The sequence below is a fragment of the Narcine bancroftii genome, chromosome 9, assembly GCF_036971445.1.
Source record: "Narcine bancroftii isolate sNarBan1 chromosome 9, sNarBan1.hap1, whole genome shotgun sequence".
NCBI lineage: Eukaryota > Metazoa > Chordata > Chondrichthyes > Torpediniformes > Narcinidae > Narcine > Narcine bancroftii.
The window spans coordinates 39,291,340-39,313,215 of NC_091477.1; the positions used below are offsets into that span (position 1 = coordinate 39,291,340).

Here is a 21,876-nt window from a genome sequence, read left to right on the forward strand (position 1 = left end):
TTCACTCTGCCATTCACTGTCTTGTGGAATGACCTCCAATCCATTTCTCTGCAGTAACTGTACCACACTGTGATGCAGCCAGCAAGGATGCCCTCAATAGATCTCCTATAGAAGGTTGACATAATGGTGGCCGGTAGCCTTTGCCCGTTTCAGTCTTCTCAGGAAGTGCAATTGCTGTTGCACCTTCCTGACAAGTGAGATGTTGAGTGTCCAAAAAAAGTCGCTAGTTAAATGAACTCCAAGAAACTTGGTGCTCTCTACTAGAGTTGTTGATGTGCAGTGGAGGATGGTTGTTCCTTGACCTCCTGAAGTCCATGATCATCTCCTTCATCTTGTCCACATTGAGACTCAGGTTGTTACTCTAGCACCATTTCAAAAGATTTTCTACGTCTTCTCTGAAGTGGTGCTGATGTGTCATCTACAAACTTGATGGATCTGGCGATGCAGTCGCTGGACAATAACATGAGCAGGAGTGGACTGAGCACACAGGCACATACCCCTGAGGTGCACCAGTGCTCAGCATGATGGTGCTCAACATTTTTCCTCTGATGCAGACAGACTGTGGCCTTTCCATTAGGAAGTCCAGAATCCAGTTACAGAGTGGAGTGTTGAGTCCCAATGAGGACATTGTATTAAACGCTGAGCTGAAGTCAGTGAACAACTGCCTGGCATATGAGGTGTCCTGACCCTCAGGGTCAGAAATCATGACATTTGGAAATCTCTATCTCTGAGAGTTGTGGAGGCTGAACCATTAGTATTTATGACTAAAATAGATTTTGATCAGGGAGGAAAAAGGAATTGACGTCAATGTCAAATCAGATGTGATCTTGTATATGGAGCAGACTTGAGGAGCCACATGGCTTATTATTTTAATACTCTTTGAAGGAACCATTCTACTTCATGAGTCCTCCTGCATTCTATAAGATGATGACTGATCCTCTAACTTGTCCACTTCCCCAAAGAAATCTCAAATCCTTTAGTTTTCTTTAACGTTTAAAAATCTTTCCTTGTTAATCTTATTAATATTAAACAATGCAGCATCCACCGCCATCAGGTAGAAATATCCAAAGAATTGCCTCCTTCTATGGAAAGAAATTTCTCTCATTTCCGCCTTAAATGTTTAAACTGTTATTCTGGAAATGTGTTCCCTGGGTGAAGCCTCTTCAGCAAGATAGACTAGCCTCTCAGCATCCAGCTTATCGGTCTTCCTCAGAAGTTTTTAATGTTCATTTGAACTCCAGTAATTTTAGACCAGTCTCACTTAGTTACTTACAGGGCAATGCCATTGTCCCAGGAATAATTTCAGTGAAATAAAAATATATAGTACTGGAAATGCTCAGATCTATTTGTTAAACAGAAGCAAAGTTAGATCTCCAATCTAAAATGGTCTTCAGTTCTGTTATGTTTTTTGAACTGGGCCTGCTGATCAGTGAAAGAGACCTAATAAGAAAAATCTAGGTTTAAAAAGCAACTGTATATTAGAAGATCACAAATTCAGCTGTGGGGGGGGAAAAAGTGGAGAAACTCGCATTGAAGCAATGAACATATAAAATAGGGGCATGAAGCAAATTTTGGATCAGGATAGACTTTTTTTTCAGAACTCCACAAGCAACAGTTTGTGGAATATTTACTCAGATAAATATTAAAAATTTTAAATTTAAACATGCAGCGCAGTAATAGGCCCTATTGGCCCAAGAGCCCATGCCACCAAATTACATCCATTTAACCCCCAGTACATTTTGAAGGGTGGAAGGAAACCCATACAGACGTGAGGGCATGCAAAGTCCTTACAGACAGTGTGGGATTGCTGTAACAGCATTGTGCTAACTGCTACACCAACCGTGCATCTAGTATAATCGTCAACATAACCATATAACCGTTTACAATATTGCAGACAATTTTTCCCCAAGCAAAAATGACCTTAATTATTGCCATGACAGGTAGAAGAAGATCTTGCCATGAAATTTATACCTGGGAATATGTTGCAACTTTCTACTTTTTGCACCCAGAGGCAACCTAGTGCACTTCATTGACATGTAAATAAGGCTGCCACAATTTGCTTTAAGATTTCCCACTGTCGTGTGCACATTTCTCAGGGCTCAGGAATCTGGCAAAGTAGAGCACATGCAGGCTGCTGAATTGATATATGGATAAGCAAGATGATGAAGTGACCATCTTCCAGGCGTGCTCTCTACTGTTCATCCAGTAATACCAACCTCCAAAGTCTATGATTTACAATATTCCCTTAATCTCAGTACTCTTCCCATTCTAGAACAGTGCACAAGCAATCCTTTTGTGTTCTCAGCCTTAGAGGGTTTCCCTTGAAATATTATACACTCTTCCTGAATGAATATGAAGATTAATATTCTTGATGTTCAAAAATGGGCAATGTAAAAATAAAATTTTATGGCAACATCAAATCTGAAACTTCTTGATCAAATGGAAGTTTAAATAATCCAAATGAGAAAATCAGGTGAGAGTCACTGATCCAAAATGTTTCTCTACCCACAGATGCTACCTGCCTTGCTGAGAATTTACAGAATTTTTCTGGTTTTATTTAAGGTTAACATATGAGTTAAATAAACCACATTAGTCATGAGAAATTTCCTGTTTTGTTCATATAGAAAAATAATGGTTTTGCTTCTGGTGCTTTATTTCCCATGGAAGTTGTCACTTAAGTTGTTTTGTTTGCCCATAGCTCTACGTATTTTTAATAAACTACTCCAAACAATGGACACTTTAGAGCTATTGAGATTTGTTTTGAAATTTTCTAAATTTTCTGTTTTTCTTTGTAGATCATTTGCTTTATGTAATTAACTCAATTAAACAGGAAATAGTAAGTCATGTACAGAGTCAGGAGGAAAAGGAAAACAGCAGCATGCGAGAAAAGCTTGAAAATCTCTTAAACAAAACAGTTGGTAAGAAAATGTGTCTATTTCCCATCAGTTGCTTGCATAGAGATTAAAATGCCTCTCAGTAGCTCTGATAGGTGCTTCTCTACAACTGATAGTTAAGCATCTATTTTAAAGCTTGGCAAATAGTAGCCTGAATTGAAACAATAGAAAATTTAATGCATCTTAAAATACTTATCTGGGAGAATATTCTGAAGGTTACACAACAGATTTTGAAGCAGCCAATCCACCTTATTTGGAATGGATAAATCACAAATAAGATTTAGTCCACTACTTTGTAATACTTTTGCAATTCTCTTCGATCGGGTACTCCAAAACAAGAGTTATATAGATCAAATCGAAGCTGGGAATCAGACTTGAATATTAGTATTGATGTTAAGACCTGGTTGAATTTGTCATGATTGTATGACTAATACAATTAATGAAAGATGTAGGCTAATGAAGTATAATTTTTTTGTATCAGCTATATTTGACCCCACAAAAATTACATAAACTCTAATTTTTCCAATTATATGTTTTAGATGTGGGAAGAAACAGGTACTTTCTAAGATTCAACCTGGTAATTTTCCAAATAGAAAATGTAAGAATTTTACTATATCAAATTATTGGGAAACAATTGCCTCTAAGTCCATAATTGTTTCTCTTGGGAAATATTGTGGACATAAGACCTAAAATGAGGCAGTCCAAGTACCAATTAGAGTTTCTTAAAATTGCATTGGCAGTGTCCCGGGAAAGTTTGCAGTTACCTGGAAGTCTGATTCTCTCTTGGAAATAACCCATTGGAATACTGAAATAGTCATGTTCCCCTGGAGAAAATCACTTACAATTTAAGAAATATTTGTAGGTATGGGAACCTTACCTTCAAAGGGTAGGGTTGAATACTTAATAAATAAGCTATTTATTCTATTTTTATTGTTCTCCCTTTTTATTGTTCTCTCTGTCCTTTTTTCTTTAGGGTTTGTTTGGGGGGAGGGAAATAGTGTTATATTTGGAAATGTGTATTATTTCACATTAAATTATTTATTCACATTAAATTTATCAGTGGTGGTAATTTTGGTACTCTTTATTGATTAAAAATCAAAATAAAATATTCAAAATATTTTTTCATTTCTCATTTTATGATGTTACTTGCATTATAGTTTCTAAACTCTTGCAAAAGTCAACTTTAATTGCTGGGATGCGTAAATAGGGTAAAATATTAGAAAATCTTACAAACTAGCAGTATCTTGAATTGTCAAAGAAGCCTTTCTCTGAATTCAAATTTGCTTGCCTGATTACATCATACCTAGCAGATAGAAACTAGACAGTAAAGATCAGAGATTCAGCAATAAATTGCTGTTATTTACTTTGGTGTATTTTTTTTAATTAAATTCCTTTGTTATGCGATCTAAGTCTTGCCCTAACTGCAGGCCCATTTTATGATCTGCCCTTCCTCCTAATCCAAGTTGGAGATGAGAGATACCTAATGTAAACTGAGTTTCCTTTACATGTGGGAAATTTCTGAGTACAGATGTAGTTTCCTGGTTGATAGCAGTAAAGGCTTTGCATTCATTTTACTGTTTCAAAATGTGGAACTGAATTTCAGCGATGGGGTGGGATGCAACTCACTTTGCAGAAATGTCCAGGAATGAATTTCTGCAGGCTAGTCTTCATTAATTTTGTCTTCATTTAAGTAATTAAAATTAGTGTGTGCCACATCATGGGTTCAGTCATGAACTCATTCTGAGATAAAGTAATAATTATACTGCTTTATGGTTTTTGAGGTGCTACAATCATAACTTGACTGTGGTTTGATTTAATTATAGTTCCATCACTGTGTCAAGTATCTTAATTTTTAAAAAAAGTTTAAAAGGATATCAACTGACCAGCTTGATTTGGTAGCACAAACACTGCGCTTGTATGTTGTACTAGTTTATAATAAATAAAAATTGCAATTGCTTTCATTAAATCAATTTTTAAATAAAATTGTAAACTTTTTTATAGATACTGTGGTAGCTGGACAAACTTCTGACTTTGTTAACCAAGTATTGGAAAAGACAGGAGAAGGGGACCCAACAGGTGGTCTTGAAGGTCTTCGAGTCCCTACGCCAAAAGTATAACGTGCCATCTTCTATCAAAAACAGCTTCAGCCTATAATTAATTACATGTCTGCCATTTCTGTGATAAATGTTCAATTAATCATAAAAAGCGAGCTTGTTAGTTGTGTCAGGCCTGCTTTAAAAAGAGAGGAAAATTTGTGTTGATACAGTTCTGGAAAAAAGAATGCTTTTATAGATATGGTTATATGTACTCAGGTACTAGAAGGTAAATTTTACTTACCTACTTTTGAAATGAGCTAGTGATTGATGTATTCTAATATGTCCGTTGAAACTTACGTTAAGTTTCAAATGAAACACGGATGCAGTGGTTGAATCAAGAAATCAAAAAAATTATTTTTAGTTCCTTTTAATGTTGACAGTTGTTACTGATTTTTTTCCATTAACAATACTATTATTTTTGTATATATTCTTGTATTATTAAATGTGTTAAATAGTTCCTAGTAAATTACCGGCCTTTTCAGACATTGCATAAATATTTAAGTTTCAGAAAGGAGTAATATTCTTTGTGCCTTGTATTTAAAATGAAAGAAAAGATGTAAGGTAATGGATGTACAGTGGGTAAATTTTATGGATTTAAAAAGTATTTGTTTATTTTCACTCTTTGGCTGTTTAAACCATTATGAATGTATATAGGAATATTTCAATGATGTAGATATATGCCACAGAGTCTGTATTGTATAAAGATGGTTATTGAAACAAAGGTTTCGGTACTTTTCAGAAATATTTGCACATTATTTTGTACCAAAGACTAATGCAATTATTTGGCATAATGCCAGAGAAGTAAAGTTTTGCACAGCTTACACTGAAACAAAATTGAATGTAATCAGGGTAGGGTTAGGGTTTTACAAGAACTGTGAAATTTGTTGTGTGGGTCCAAATATCCACAGAAAGAGGATGCAAGTACACTTTATAAGATTTAGATCCTATAAGCTTCTAGAAAATCAGAGATTGAGAGTTTATGGGCTGATATCTTCTGCAGATGTAAGATGCAGAGTGAAAGAATGTAATTTATAGGTAGTTTTGTGTTAACATTTCAGTGTAATATATGGCTTGTAGTTACATTAAAAAAAGAAAAAAAAAGCATCTATGTGGTATACTCTTCAAAGACAAATAACCAAAATTTAATTTTAATTATTTGTACATTGTACAAATGTATATTGCCTATCTACTAAAATTCCTCAGTTGCCACCTTTTGCATTTAATGTAATAATTTGCATGTCAGATTTCTAAATGTTACTTGATAGGATGTAAAAAGTACTTCTAAAGCTCTATATTTTTGTATTTTGAATTAGGTAACCAAAATAGATATTGTTAAAGATAAATATATGAAATACTCTTTCTCTTATTTGTTCATTGCTGTAGCTTTTCAATTAGGATATTATAAAAAGACCAACTTGGGTTTCAGCTTTTATTTTGTTATGGCACTAGTAACTGGATTGGAAAGTTGTGTCACTTTAGTAGGTCATAGGTCCAAAAAGGTATTTCAGTTGTTAACTTCATTAATTACAAAGTGCTAATAGCTGAGAGTTTTTGTCAGATTTCAGAGTTTGGTGTTGACATCTATGCTATTATACTACTGGCAGCCTATTGAAATATAGTTTGATTTTCTGATTTTGTTTTTGTTTCTCTGTAAATAAAGAAATAGTTCGTTTATATTTTGTGGATATTAGAATTGCACTTTGTCACCATTGCATTTTTATTCCTGCCATTTGCTGCTACTCTTGACCTGTAAGAATGCTACATTGATACTTGATTTATACCTGTTAGTAAAATGTATAATTTTGCTTGGGCACAAGATGAAAGCAAGCTGTGCAGCTTTACATTTTACCGGGGGACTCTGTGGCACTAAACAGTCTAGAAATGGTTGTAATTTGATGCCAGTAATATTCTCATTTTAATGTATGCTAATATACAAAAATAACCTTAGAAAATTGAAATGTATATTGTTCTATTTGGAATTTTTGATATATTGAGCATGTTCAGTGTTCTTGGAATGATTAGTTTATCCTTGTCGCAAGTTTTGGAACAACAGATCTGTAAAACTATCTCCTGTCAGAAAGTACCTTTACAGGAATGAATAGCTATATTTTATGTTGAAATATATTTTCAGACCTTACCTGTTTTCAATGCTCATTCTTTTCCTGAAACAATTGTAAACAGTTTTACAATGGAGGGAGAGTTGAGCTAGACTACTACCAAAAACCAATAGTTTGGATGAATCTAAATGATGACTTCTATTCCATTAAGTTTTGTATGCTGGAAAATAAAATCCTCAATGTCAGATTTTAAAATGTGTGGTGAAAGAGCCAAATTTATAAAAACAACAAAGATGGGAACTGAATTTGTAGAAACTTCAAGATGTTATTAGAAAAATTTAAGAAATACGAGTAGGTTATTCAGCCCTCAAAGTCTGTTCTGAGATTCTTTCGCCTCATGCCACATTCTTGCATTAACCCCAAATTCCTTAATAACCAAAAATCTACTAATTTCTGATGAATATAATTAGCCTCTATCACCCTTTTGGGTAGAATTCCAAAGGTTTACCATGCTCTCGGTAAAGTTCTTTTCTCGTATCATTCTTAACTGGCTGACCTGTTTGTGACCCCTGCTTCTTGATATTTCAGCCAAGCAAAATATTATCGCGTTAAGCCCTGAAGATTTTTTGTAACGGGGAGATCACCTCTCATTCTTCTGTGCTTGTGAATGTAGAATATCTAATATAAGTACAGTATATCCTTGTTGAGGGAAACATGATATGCTGAATGTAGTTTCATCCTTGCATAATCGTATTAAGACTCATTTTCCCTCTGGGCTTTTTTGAGTTAAAAGGTTTACATATTTGCTTCCTAATTTCATGCTCCTTAACTTGCTGTGATTTCTATACAAGGGCACCCAGGTCACTCTGATTACCAACCCGTTAAAGTTCCCATCATTTATATTTTTAAAAAAACTCTGCCTTTCTATTTCTCTACCAAAGTGAATGATTATTTATATATATGAATGAACTGTGTGTGTGTGTGTGACACACACACACACAGAGTTCATATCCCATTTGTCATGTACTTACCCATGAGTTTGTGCATATCCTTTTGAAACTCCCACTTTGCATCCTACACTGCCAATGCATTTGGTATCAACAACAAATTTTGATACATTCAATCCACATCCAAGTAGTAAATGTAGATGTAAGCAACTGGGACACCTGTACTGTTATCTGCAGCACCTATTGGTCCCACCTCCTCATCTTAAAAATAATTTATTCCTACCCTATTTCTAATAATTAACCAATCCTCAATTCCAAATGATTTCATTTTCTTTCATAATCCCTTGTGCAATTTTGTCAAATTCCTTCTGAAAGTCCAAATAAGTCACATCACTAGTTTTCATTTTTACCAATGCCATGTTTTACAACTTAAATCGATAGATACAGTATGTTAGATGAGACTTGCCTTAACAAAATGGATCTTCAAATACAAAACTATTTCCATGTACAATTTTAAACAGTTCACAGAAACTTGTTGAAAATTAGTGATTATAGTTGAGATGTTGTAATAAGATGGTGAATAAATTTAAAGCTAAATAATTGCCAAAAAGACTCCACTTTGTGAATAGTGTTTCACAAAGTTGTAGATAATCTCAATTGTACTTTGTAGGTTTGATAACATTCAATCTAATTGTTTTTTCAAGATCTCACAGTTATTACTAAATTTTATCAAGAATTTTGATCACTATTTAGATTTTACTACATTTCCTGTGTATTGTAAATTTGAAGAACACAAGACTCACAGAATGTGACAGACTTAGTATGAGTATTTGGTTTTGAACGTACAAACATTTCAAATGCACAGGGATTTATTTGGATCATCCCCTAATTCATTTAGAATTCTGTTTTTATTGTAAGATAATTATTTTTAAATTAAGTCTATTCTCACCTAATTGTATTAAAGTACTCTAACATTTAATTACATATACTAAATAATTCTATTCCCAAAATAAACACTTTGCTCGATGTGCAAGTTTGTTTCATATTTATTGACATGGTTATGGTCATTTTATTTTGTACATACCTTTTAAATTAAAGCTCTTCCATGAATTTACCAAACTACTATACCCTTGCTAAAAGTTGACAGGTCTGTTGTTACCAACACAAGAGAAAATGTGTTTGATACACAATACATATTTAATAGTGGCATAATAGATCATTTGAAATCCTGAACATCTATGCAGTCGTCTTCCATCCACAAGTGATAAGTTCTCACTTCACAAGGCATTTTGAACTTCTGTCTGCTTTCTTTAAATTCTAACCAGAATTCATCTTCAGTAAAGAAAATCAAAGCGAACTACTGGCTAATTTACTACTGTCCTTTGCTATTGTTACATTCCTACCCTTTCCATTTCTACAACAGCATTATCTGGTGTCTTACTTAAAGTGGATAAAGGATGTGGAAAGTGGCACATTATTAAGATCCAGTGAATGAGTTAAAACAACTTATGACATGTAAAGTCATTACATATACCAAAATTATACTAAATCATAATTTTATTCATTGTACATTCTGATATCCATGGGACCCTGTGTTTAACAATAAATATATAAAGTTGTGTAGATCTGCATTGATACTATGCATTGAAGAAATTGAGATGGTAAAAAAATTTGTAAAGTGCTATTGCCTTTTAAGACCATTTCAGTGGGCTATTTGGATTTATTACTGTTGTGTATCCTGCCACAAAAATTGTCCATGTTGTACTTGGAATTTGCATCAATTTAAATATTAGGGAAATGTACAGTATAATGTACATAAGTATTTTTTACATTCAATTAGGCCTGTTTGGTACCAGCATTGTGAGACACTATTCAATTAGGCATGTATAGTACCAGATAAGGTACATAAGGAATATACAACACCAGTCATCTCACCAAGTAACTATTTTGTAACCTCTTAAAATAAAATCACTTTTATTGCATTCATATATTCATCTGGTTCAAGTCTTAAAGTTTCAGTATTCTAAGTTCTCCACATATTAACTGCTTTCTATGACTTTAGAATATTGATTTCCTCCACTGAATTGTTAGTCGTGTATACTTATTCAATTTATTGGTCCATCATTTTTAAATTTTGATTTTAATCTTCAGATCCTTCCTCTCTTATATCCTACATTAACTTGTTGGCTTGGAAATATGACAAACTAGATTTCTGCACCCACTTCATGTATTTTAATTCTTTAACTATAACAATACCTGTACATGTTCCCTGCAGTTGACTCTTCACATGAACATTTTCCATAAGAGCACAGTATATATTGATATCTCAACTGAAAGGCCTATTACTCTCAATTATTTTTATTTCAAATAATCTTGGTAACTGACTACCATTTTCAAATAATCATTTGTGGACACAAGTTGCATGGAAATAATTGAACAGGAAAGTTATTTAATTGATTATGATGGTGTTAATAGCTACATAGTACTGTAGGACGGAATTAATGCTGGTACACAGCAGGGCCTTGTGTAATTAATTTTAATTTCATCTATAAGTGGTGTGCTTATAGATGTACTGTGCCACGAAGTGGTAGAACAAGCATTTAAGGTCTTGTTTCTACAGGAAGTAATGGCCAGTATTGTACAATTGGATGATGACACCAGCCAGAAGTCACAGACTTTACCCACAAGAGGGAAAATTGAAGGACAACTCACTGTGAGTTTTGATTATTTAGCTAGCTCCAAGAATGACACAACTGGATTCCTAAAATGGACAAATTGTTATTTTTTTGACTTGCAGACTTAAGGGATTTTTTTTTAAGTTGGCAAATAGTCACCAATGATATATATGTTGGCCTGTCAATTTGGGGGCATTTTGTTTGAACCTCTAGGTTTATGTTAGCGTAGGGTTTTTAATTCGTATGCCTTTGACTGTACAGAAAATGGTGGAATATTTTAATTAACAAGGTTGTGTTGTGTTTCAGTAATTGTGCCCCATTAACAGTTTTCTTAATTGTTTTGTATCAGCCAGGTGTTGGTACTAGAGCTACTTGTAATCACAGTCTGAATTTCATATTTGTTTTGGAGAGATTTAATAAAGTAACTAAACTGCAGAATGTTTACTGACTTTTTTTTGAACAATAGAACAATATCTGCCAAAATCTTTGCATCTGTTATTTGACAATTTTTGATTTGATGAATTTTTTTTAAAAATTCACGCATTTGTATAAAACTATTGAGAACAATTATCATTAAGAACAACTCATGATGGTGTTAAGGAAGTGCTAAGTAAAAATGTAACATTTAAAATCAGAACATGCATTCAAAATTATTCATCATTTTAACACAATAATCGAATCTTCTATTGGATAATACATCATGTGCTTTTTATCAACCCTCTAGTCAAGTAAATAATTCATTTTGGGGGGCTTTACCCTGCTAAGAGATTTCAGCATCTTGCTGAACACGATCTTGGCCATCATAAAGGCAATCCATTTCGACTTTTGTAACATTTTCTAACTCGGTTACCTTCCCCCATCTTTTACCACTTGTGTCCAAACTTCATAAGTTTTAATTTTTCCAAACGTGATGTATTGAAAGTGCCAGGGTGGAAAATGCCTGCTAAAAGGGGAGAAATTGACAGGATGAATATTTAAATAACTAAGTAGGCTTTCGGCCCTCTGGCAACCAAAGAGGATGGAATTGGATGCACAAAACCTCTTCGAGCTGCTGTCTAAAATGCTTTGAGTTTTAGATGGTTTTATTTACCATGACCTAATGATTCATCAATTTTTAAAATGCTAACCTTCCCCTTCCCCTTGGTATTTCTTCTATACTTCCTCCATAGCTACAAAATCCTGATCTTCTGCCAAGGATATTGCCTGATGTCCTCGTTTGACTCTCGAGAACTTTAATCTATCATCGTTTTTTAAATTGTAACATAAGCTTGACTTCAAAAATTGAAACCCCAGTTTGGAACTCTCTATTTACGCTTGGCAATTCAGAGCATGAGTTATAGAACATAGTACAGGCCCTACGGTCATCGATATCGTGCTGACCCATATTCCTTTTGTAAAAAAAAGTACTAAACCCTTCTATCCCATGACCCTCTTTTTCTTTCATCCACGTGTCAAGGTTTTCAAATGTACAGTAAATGTAATTTTAATTGTATTCTTTTCATGCTTAAAATCCGATGGCACCGTACTGGGATGAAGGCTGCAAGAATTTAAGGATGCAATGCAACCTTTTGCTGAGAACGGGGCCAGACTCTTCGCTGCTGATCCGTTTCGAAAGAACGCGCTCTTCGCGCATTTCATCAGATCGACAGGCGGCTGCCGTAGTCCCGGGGTAAAAATGGCGACGGCCCGGGACGTTCATGTCAGGATTTGTGCACAGGAAATCATTAAATATGACATGGAAATTAAAACACTGGTTCAGGTGAAGATGCAGCGCCTTCATTTATGATGCTCTCCTCCTAAAATAGTCAAATCAAGGTCGGACTGCCAACGAAGCACCCAAATGGGGGTAGAGTGAGTGGAGCTTTGTGCATCCGTGCATGGAGACGGGCTGCGCAGAGAGGGACTGGTCGTGATGGAGTGAGTGCAGAAGGAAGAGAAATAAAACGGCGTGGAAGTCATGAGGGCAAGTAAAGAGTGTGTAGCTTGGGAGGACGAGTGTAGGGAGCATTTTGGGAAGTGTAGGGGTTTCCAGGATGTGTGCAAGCCTTGTGTCCAGAAGTAGCATCTGGGAACTTGTGTCGAGAAGTAGCATTTGGGAATCAAACTAAGTGTGTGCAGGTCTTTTCCCTAATTTTCGAGTGTTCACTTAACTAATCTTTGCTTACTGAAGAATTTATCATTTCACACAATTTATTTACCGAAGACAGGAATATTTTTTGTCAGCGGTTTTTCAAACACGGGTTCATGAAAAGCAATGTTGTTTAACTGACTTTTTCATGGGATTACTGGGAAAGAGTTTGGGAAATAAGAGTAATTTAGAATTGAGGGAAGGGGCCTGAACCTCTGAGCACTTGTCCAATGGATGAATGACTTGTAAATTTCAGATTGTCAAAACAAAGTACATTTATTGCATTCTTATCAAAAGAGATTAACTACTTTCGACTTTTTTAATCCATGGCAACTCATGTTTCATGCAAAACTTAGGGTCTGTTGTAATTTTTGCAGAATAAAGGGGGGTGGGGGGGAGAGGGCAGAAAGACATTAAATTTACATGGAAGTGGCAGAATATACGCTCACATACAAAATTGTTGAGTGTAAATATGTACTGTTGTTTTGGATAGAGATTCCTCCTTGCTGTTGCTTCAATTAGGCCAACATGTGAAATAGGGCCTGTGTTGTTTTCTACAATTAATGGAAGAGACTGATACTATGTGCTATGCTTCGTCATCCTCTTTGGTGAGCATTGATACAGAGAATACATGAGCATAATTGTATACCTGTATTAAGCTGGAAAGGATGCATAAAAGAGACACAAGAATGCAACCAGGCCTACGTGGCTTGAATTATAAGGAGAGGCTGGGATTTTTCTCCTTGGAATGTAAGAGGCTAAAGGGGAACTTTATAGAGGTTTATAAAATCACAAAGAGCATAGATTAGGTAAATAACATAGTCTTTTTTTTCCCCAGAGGAGGGGAGACTAAAACTTACAAAGAGGGGCACCTTCCTCACACAACAAGATAGGTAAATAGAACAAGATGCAAGAGGAGATGGTAGAAGCAGGCCAGATGTAACGTTTAAAAGACATTTAGATAAATGTGTGGATAGGAAAGGTCTGAAGGTATATGGGCCAAACACAAGCAAACAGGATAGTTTGGTTGACATGGACATGTTGGGCTGATGGGCTCGTTTCTGTGGTGTACAGTTCTGACTCTATAATTATTAAAATGTGTGAATTTGCATAGCCACATTGTAGATTTAAATTGAATTTAGTTGCTGTAATTGATATTGGGTAGATGAGTGTGCATTTTGATCACCTTAGTTGAGAACAATTGGACCACAGTTTGTTAGTTGTTAAATAAAAGGTTTTTTGTAAAAACAAAAATGAGATAAACCTCATATTATGAAAGTAAATAACTTGAGCATCTCTGCATTAATTCCCTGTAACATGCTACCAGTTAGGGAGTGATGCAGTTTGACTTGTTCTGCTGGCCTTGAAGATGAGATTTCAAAATCAGCAGGTTATGGTCATTATAAGTTTTGCATTTCTTGTCAGCAGAGATACACCTTCAGTTTTACACTGGAAACACACACTAGATGCAGAAATTTGAACCTGCCAAGTTACCCCAGCAGATTGTTTTAATTTTATTTCAGCTTTTCATTGATGTGATTAATGTAGAATGTCACAATTGGGGCTCATATTTGTTGTGGTCATAAGTGACCTGATGAGCTCAGTGATGAGCTGGATGGTGGTCTCAGTGTAGATGTACTCATGAGTTTCCTGTGTGATTTTGTTTTTGTACTCGGCATTGAAAATCAGAATTTATTGTCATGAACAAGTCACGAAATTCGGTGTTTTGCGGCAGCATCAGAGTAAACATTTATATAAACCACTTTTACAACAATAAATTTAAAAAAGACGAGTGCACGAAAAGTAAGGCAGTGTCTTTAGTTGATTCTTCAGGAATTTCATGGCAGCGGGGAAGAAGCTGTCCTTGTGCCACTGAGTGCTTGTCTTTAGGTTCTTGTACCTTTTCCCCGATGGTAGCAGAGAGAAGAGGGCATGGCCTGGGTGGTGGGGGTCTTTGAGGGTAGAAGCTGCTTTTTTAAGATACTGCCTCGTAGATATTCTCAATGGAGTGAAGGCTGGTGCCTGTGATGTCACAGGCTGAGTTAACAATTCTCTGGAGTTTTTTTCTTGTCCTGAGAGTTGGGGCCTCCAAACCAGGCAGTGATGCAACCAGGGCTTGGTACAAATGTAGAACCTTGGATTAATTTACTTTTAAGTTCTATTGGTGACTGATTTCCTGCAAAGAGTGACATAAAAATGTTCACCATCAATTGGATGAGACAAAGATTGACAAGGTTGCAAAATCTGACCATAAGATTCCTTTCCAGACTCTGTCATAAGTTGTTTTTGTGTTGTGTGATGTAATTTTTCAGTTCATTCTAGAAACTAGAGGACCCATTCTGACCTATCGGACTAACTTTGATATTAAGACCATAGAATTTAACCAGATTTCTTTATGGATTACATTGATTTTCTGCCCCTAAACAAAAGAGTTGGGGAGCTGATTGTTGTGTCAACAGATTTGCAGGTCTTTTGAAAGGTGATTACTTTAAAGTAGCACAAGCTACTTTGCTGTTACCTGCCTGGTGTATTGTCATAGAGGCAGTGTCAACTTGTTCCATCTCCAGATGTTCTAAATGAGATGGCCCATGTTCATCAGCCTGTTGACCAAGTTTCCTCTCATGATGAAAGGAGAAGAATAGAAAAAGCTGGATGCCAACTGCTTACTCAGTTGGTCAGATTGCAGACATTCTACTATCTGCACGTAGCCCACGGATTGGTGCTTTGCACTTTTGAGACAATTAAATGTTGCCCTTGCCTTGAGGAAGCTGAAATACAGGAAATGATGCTTCAGAGGTGCAATCAAACCCCATTGTGAATACAGGCCTGGGTTTTTGACAGTGAACCTAAAGTTATTAACCTTGGGGATATATCATAATTTTGTCAGAATTATCACAAACTTTCATTAAGTTCTGAAAAAACCTTGTTTATACTTGGCTTGCATTCTGATAGGATTAGACAAAATAAATTATCCATTTGAAACACATAAAATAATATAAAGGATTTGATCAGATGGAAGATGTTTCTAATGGTAAGGAATTCAGAAGGAAGGGTTTACTCATTTAAAATTAGAGGTGAGGGAAATCAGACTTTTTTTCCCCCACAGAGAATAATGCTAATCCAAATCTGCAGTTTCCTCATTACGTGACTTCACTTGAGTGAAGTGGAACAACAGTGAATCATGGGATATGAGGTAAAATAGCCAGAAATGTTCCCTTAACAGCATAGATGATAGCGCAGTTATCTGGTTTTGGACTATGTTACAATGGAGGTCCAGTTACATGTACTAATCAGTCATGGCTATTCAATTGTAAGCAATTAACTTTTGTACCATGAAGTTGCTGTACTTTTTCATCCAAATTAATACTTCAATTTAAGGTATAATTTAGGATTCTATAGAAAATTACCTGCATGCTTTTGAAAGTTCTTAATTCCTATGTAAAATTACTGATCGAGTTTAGAATTTCCTGTTTAAAAAAAAAATTAGCAAAAAGATTAATTTTGTTGAAAGATTTTTTTTTCCAGAACTGAAATGTTTAAATATCAATCTCATGTTAAGTAGCCTGCTCTGAATTTCTGGGATTTTTCACTTTTTAATATTGATAACTTGCATGATTTGCATTTATTTTAAAATTCTTATTCCATTTCTTTAATTGTCTAAAACATTATTTCATTTTCATAAAATAATCAAAAAAAATTATAGTTTGATTTGAATTGTTAATGCATAAGAAACCCATTAATATAATGCAACTGTTAAGTGTTTAAACCCAAACATTGGATAAAAGGACATCTGTTGATTTCCTTGCAGGATATCAGAGATAGTCCTGGACCTTTGAGTCTTCTCACAGAATTAAATGCCAAAGTGAAAGAAATGTTTCACCAACTCAGACTTCGAATACAGGTGAGTCAATTCTTGGAAGACTGTTTTAAGTAGATATGTGTTCCATCAAAAGTGCAAACACACTAACTTAAACCAGGCACATAAGCTGTATAATTATACTCCTTACAAAGAAAACCACAAAATTTAGATATTCAAATTTAGGTTTATTTGTTATTTGTTGTTATCCGATTGTACCAGTACACCCCAATGTAACAGCATTCTCTGGTCCACAGTGTGAAACATGAATACAAACATAAAACACATGCAAACAAATGATACATATGTACATAAAATATGTACACATTAATTATTATTAATAAATAGTAGTTGTGGAGAGTTGTTTGCTACAAACTAACCTCCCCTCCCCTCCATCCCCATTAGTTCTAACACAAGAGTAGCAATGGAAGATTAGTGGTAAATTCAAAATAATAGTCTGTATTAAATTATTAATCACATAGCAGTTATCACTTAACTCTAAACTAACTTAACTCTAAGCTTAAACCCCAGTATAAGCGAATGTAATTGTACAAATGTGTTTGTGTATTAAAGTCCAAACTATTTCAGTTTAAACTTGAATCTGAAAAGTTAGTTTTCAGGCCCATTATTTTAAAGTCTGGTTGTAGTTCAGACGTGATTACGAAACATCAAGTTCTTTTAAATTTTTGGTTAAAGCAGAAATGAAATATTTGTTAAACTCTGATTCAGTCCTTAGACTGTTCAAACTAACAAATCTTGTTGAGCTTATTTTTCTAGGAAGAGGTTTATTCTTAAACTCCCACACTGGTGATCTTCAACTCCCTCTTAGCCTCTTAAGAGTTCTGGAGTTTCTTTCCTTTATGACACTGCACCTTTTATCTTCAAAAGAGCAGTCGAGAAGTAGTCTCCCTTCCAAAATCCACTTATTTCTATTGTCCCCTTTTGTTAGGAGTCACATAACAGCACCTATTCTGGTTACTGTAATTCAACCCTTTGCTTCACAAGGACTCTCCTCCTATTCTGGCGACTGTGATATTGTACAGAGAATCTCCCTCTCTTTCTAGAGATTACTTGTTTTACTCTTGTGTGTGCCACAGGATCTTTTCAACTCCTGCAGTCTTTTTCTCTTGACTCTCTTCCCATGTGACTTGACATCACACAGCTTCAGTCTGTTTTGCAAAACCTCCTGTTCCAACATTTCATTTTGCGAAGTCTGGCACCTGTCACTCAAATGGATCTGGGGGTTTGCAGTACTACCAGCACAAGGCTGAATGTATCCAATACTGTTCCCCCATTGTCCTGACATCCATGGTGATCCATTTTAATTCCATTATTGGCTTGTCTGCTATATTCGGCGTTTTCAAACTAGCATCTTCACAAGATCAGAGAAAGGTATGGAAGTAGGCCATTTGGATCATATCTGTTCTTGTTCTATCATTGTGTTTGTCAAATGTACTTTGTAACCAAGCCCACTACGTAACCTAAGATATATAATTCTATGTTAACTTCAAATATTATCAACACATCCGTTACCTGTTTTAGCAGTCATTCAGCTACTTCCATCAGGGAAAAGATACAGAAGTATCAGAGCCAGAACCACCAGGAACTATTTCTTCCCATGGACCGTGAGATTGCTGAACGATCCCAGTAACTTAAATAATTTTTAAAGCTAGTGCTTTTAGTTCAGTTGATAGGCACATTCATATCCCTTTATGAGATTTTTTTTTTTACTTTGCATATTTTAGATTAAACTGATACCTGTGAACAGTAGAAAGTAGTTATACAGTACTTTATCATTCAGATTCAGTGTAGCAGTTATATTTAACCTCTCTTGTAAACAGTGTCAGAGAACATCTGCTACCCAATCCTTGTATAGCATAATGTTACAAGATCAAACCAGCAACCACAAAGAAGGCATATCACACAGGGATAAAGATGAACAATTACTTTATTAACAAAAAATTCACCTTCAAACTTTAATTCAAAATCCCCCCTTTTATAACAATGCCCACTGGTTACTATTCAAATTTCTATAACAGTGTAAAACTAATAAATTCCCCAGCCTAAATATAACATTTGTAATTAAAGTCTAAGTTATATTTCCAACCAGCCCACAGAAAAACTTAGACACAAAACATACACTAAGTACACAAGACTCACAAAACTTTGATCTCAACTGAAGCAAAGATCAGAAACAAAATTCAGTTTGTTTGGTAAACTGAAGCCAAAAGATCTTTGTGAGAGAAAGAGAGAGCGAGCACAAAATTCGAAGTTGTCTTGTGTTGCTGCAGATAGAGGAACAATGGCTTGGCTGCCTTCGGAATGTTCATCCTTTTTGAAATCCCAACATTCTAAATTGTCCTCCAGACCATGACTCATGCTCTGGGCTGCCTTCCACTCCACAGCACCACCCAGTGGTGGTTTATCGTCCAAGTCCAGAAATTTTTAGATCATTTTCTGCACTTGCTCAGTCCGTCTCCCACTCTCTCAGCAGTCCACCTTCACCGTGGCTCTCTAAGGCAAACTGTCACTTTTTAACATAAAACCACACAACACATAGGCCAATACACAACACAACTCTGTAACAATAGTAAACATCATAAGGCATTTCATAGAAGTTCAAATAGAAGATCCTGATCTAGAAATTCATTGGCACAATGCTAAACGTGTGTTGGGCTTTGGAAAGTTACCATCATGTAGAGCAGTGGTTTTCAAACTTTTTCTTTCCATTCTCATACCACCTTAAGTACAGTAATCCCTGTGCCATAGAAATTTCTCAAAGTGGTATGTGAGTAGAAACAAAATGTTTGAAACCATTGTTTTAATCGTACCTAATTGACTCGTTATGTGCAAGGTTTAATAACTCCAAAGGAAATGGGCCAATGATAATTTTTCAGTAACGATTGGGTCTAGAGCAGTGATTCTCAACCTTTTTTTTCCCACTCACGTACTACCTGAAGTAATCCCTTACTGATCATTGAGCACCTATGACAAAGGGATTACTTCAGGTGGTATGTGAGCTATTATATCATAGACTAGAAGCAATAAAAATTCACCAAGACAATATTATTTTTAAAACAATATTTTATAAATAATTATCAATAATCTAACACCTTACTTAAATCTAAAATTAACTCCCAACTATGCACAAATGTTTGTGTGTGTGTGGGTGTGTGGGGATTACCCAAACCATTATAACTTGGGCACAATTCTGGAAAGTCAATTCAGTCTTATAAATCCTGTGTTGAAACCCAGAACCTTTAAACTGATGTTCAGAAGTAATTATGAAGTAGATGAGACACTGAGTGATCTGACTACCAAAAACTCTCAAATCCTTGTCGAGCTGCTTCCAGAGAAATGTTCTTACATATGAATGATTTTCACAACTCCCCTCTTCCTTGAATAGGAGAAACGAAACGTGTGACTTCCATGATGTTTTCAAAAACTAAAGCAAGGATCAGACAAAATAACCATTACAAGGGTCACGATCCAATGAAGCAATTTCTTGCTTCTTTTACCCAGATTTAGGTCAATCAAAATGACCATTACAGTGGTCACGGTGGATCACCGTTTCCCCTTTCAAGGAGAAAAACCAGAAGTGTCCACTTCACACAAAGACTTCACTTCAATGTCTTTTGATGACTTGCTGATCACTACTGTCGTTTGTTTCTGTTTTAATGTCCCAAAAACGTGACTCATTATTGTATGATTTCTCTCAACAGATGTATTTTCCTTGCTTAAACAATCCATTGTTCTGGTTCTTAGTTGAGAGCATTTACTCTGTTTATGATTTGGACTCGGATGCCTCTGAGTCTGTAGAAATGTTATGAAATCTGTGTGTGTTTTACACCAACCCCCAAAGTAACACTCATTTAAAAAATAACAGATGCTTGCAATAGAGTGGAAAGAAAAAGTTTGAAACCACTGATATCAAACAAAGCAATATATTTCTGGGCGTTTTGTAGCTTGTTGTTAATAATTTTTGATCATTCTGAATGATGTTTGTGTTTGCGAGAAATTTTTTTCTCATTGTACATACCTAAATGAAAACCAACATTAAAAATCAATGTTTGCAAGATTTTCAACTTCTTTAATCTGAACAGTAAGGATTTACAAATTGGATTGTAACACGAGTTTAACCTGCCAAATTGGCAGGTTTTCTACCCATGTACAGGCCAATTAGTGGGTAGATTTTTTTTTTAAAACTGCATGGGTAGGCAAAACACCTCAGAGGTGAATTGCTGATCCATGTACATGCACCGTGGAGCTGCTGTTGGTCAATTTGTAAGTGATCATGTCTGCCCAGGTAGAAAATGTCAGTGCTTGTGTGCAATGGCTGTCTTCCTTACCCATAATTCCCCCACGCCACTGGAACGCTAGAGTGGTTCAAGCAGTGTGGGGGATTATGGGTAAGAAGGACAGCCATTACTCCTCCCCCGATTCCGTTCCCCACTAGCCCACTCTGCTCTCTGCTGGCCCAGACAGTATTTCCCCCGGTCCCAACAACGTCTCTTTCCCCCCTTTCCCCTCCCCCCCCCACCCGGTCCTGACTCCACATTCTACCCCCGGCCTGACAGCGTTCTCCCCTGACGGCGTTCCGATTCCGCGCTTGCTCCAGACCCAACAGCGCTTCTGCCCCCAATTCACTTAACTTTAGGAGGGGGGCGTGGCAAATGGCGTAGAGTCTAGACGTGGGATCTCGACCTCTCTGGCCAGACTTTTAAGTACCCGTTTTTAACTCTTTCTTTTCAAGTTTAAACTTTTAAAATTTTAGTTTAAAGTATTAAGGAACGGTTATGGCTATTAATGGTAAGAAGATTAAACCTCAAGTGCAGAAGAAGTTACATTTTCAAAGTGTTGAAGATTTGGGGCCTAAACAACTTGCTACAGCTTCAGGTTTAACTTCCTTAGTGCCTAAACCACAAAGACTGTCTGTGGGAGCTGAAAAAAAAAGTCTATTACTCACCAAGTGAAGGATAGTGCTGGAATTACCCGTTCTCTGGAGGAAGGTGTGTGTTCCCAAGAAGTGGATCCCGATTCTGGTAGCCTGCCGATTTTAACGGAGAGAGCATGCAGGAAGACGACTCCATTGTCTGAAATGCTTCAGGCATCACTCCAACCTGGAGATTTTGAATTTATCTGTGATTTTCTGGAAAAACAAGAAGCTGAGGGGCGAGCCCGGCGTCGATCCCCTAAGGAACTCGGGGTGCCGTCGCTGGGAGT

The 21,876-nt window shown here is 35.9% G+C and overlaps 1 protein-coding gene across 14 annotated transcripts in view; it reads left to right on the top strand.

Moving 5' to 3' along the window:
- The window catches only part of LOC138743446 (vesicle transport protein SEC20-like), a 193,073-nt gene that overhangs the window by 51,159 nt on the left and 120,038 nt on the right, over positions 1 to 21,876 (top strand). For 13 of the 14 annotated variants that reach the window (XR_011344897.1, XR_011344899.1, XR_011344896.1 and 10 more), the window contains 3 exons: positions 2,796 to 2,918; positions 4,896 to 5,005; positions 16,606 to 16,698. Coding sequence is in view for 8 of the 14 variants with exons in the window: in XM_069898841.1 (XP_069754942.1) it covers positions 2,796 to 2,918; positions 4,896 to 5,005; positions 16,606 to 16,698 (326 nt within the window). In the remaining 6 variants the exon portion in view is untranslated. Of the gene's footprint in view, positions 1 to 2,795; positions 2,919 to 4,895; positions 5,006 to 12,290; positions 12,429 to 16,605; positions 16,699 to 21,876 lie in introns of those variants that run through there. The other variant, XM_069898849.1, reaches the window with a different exon arrangement.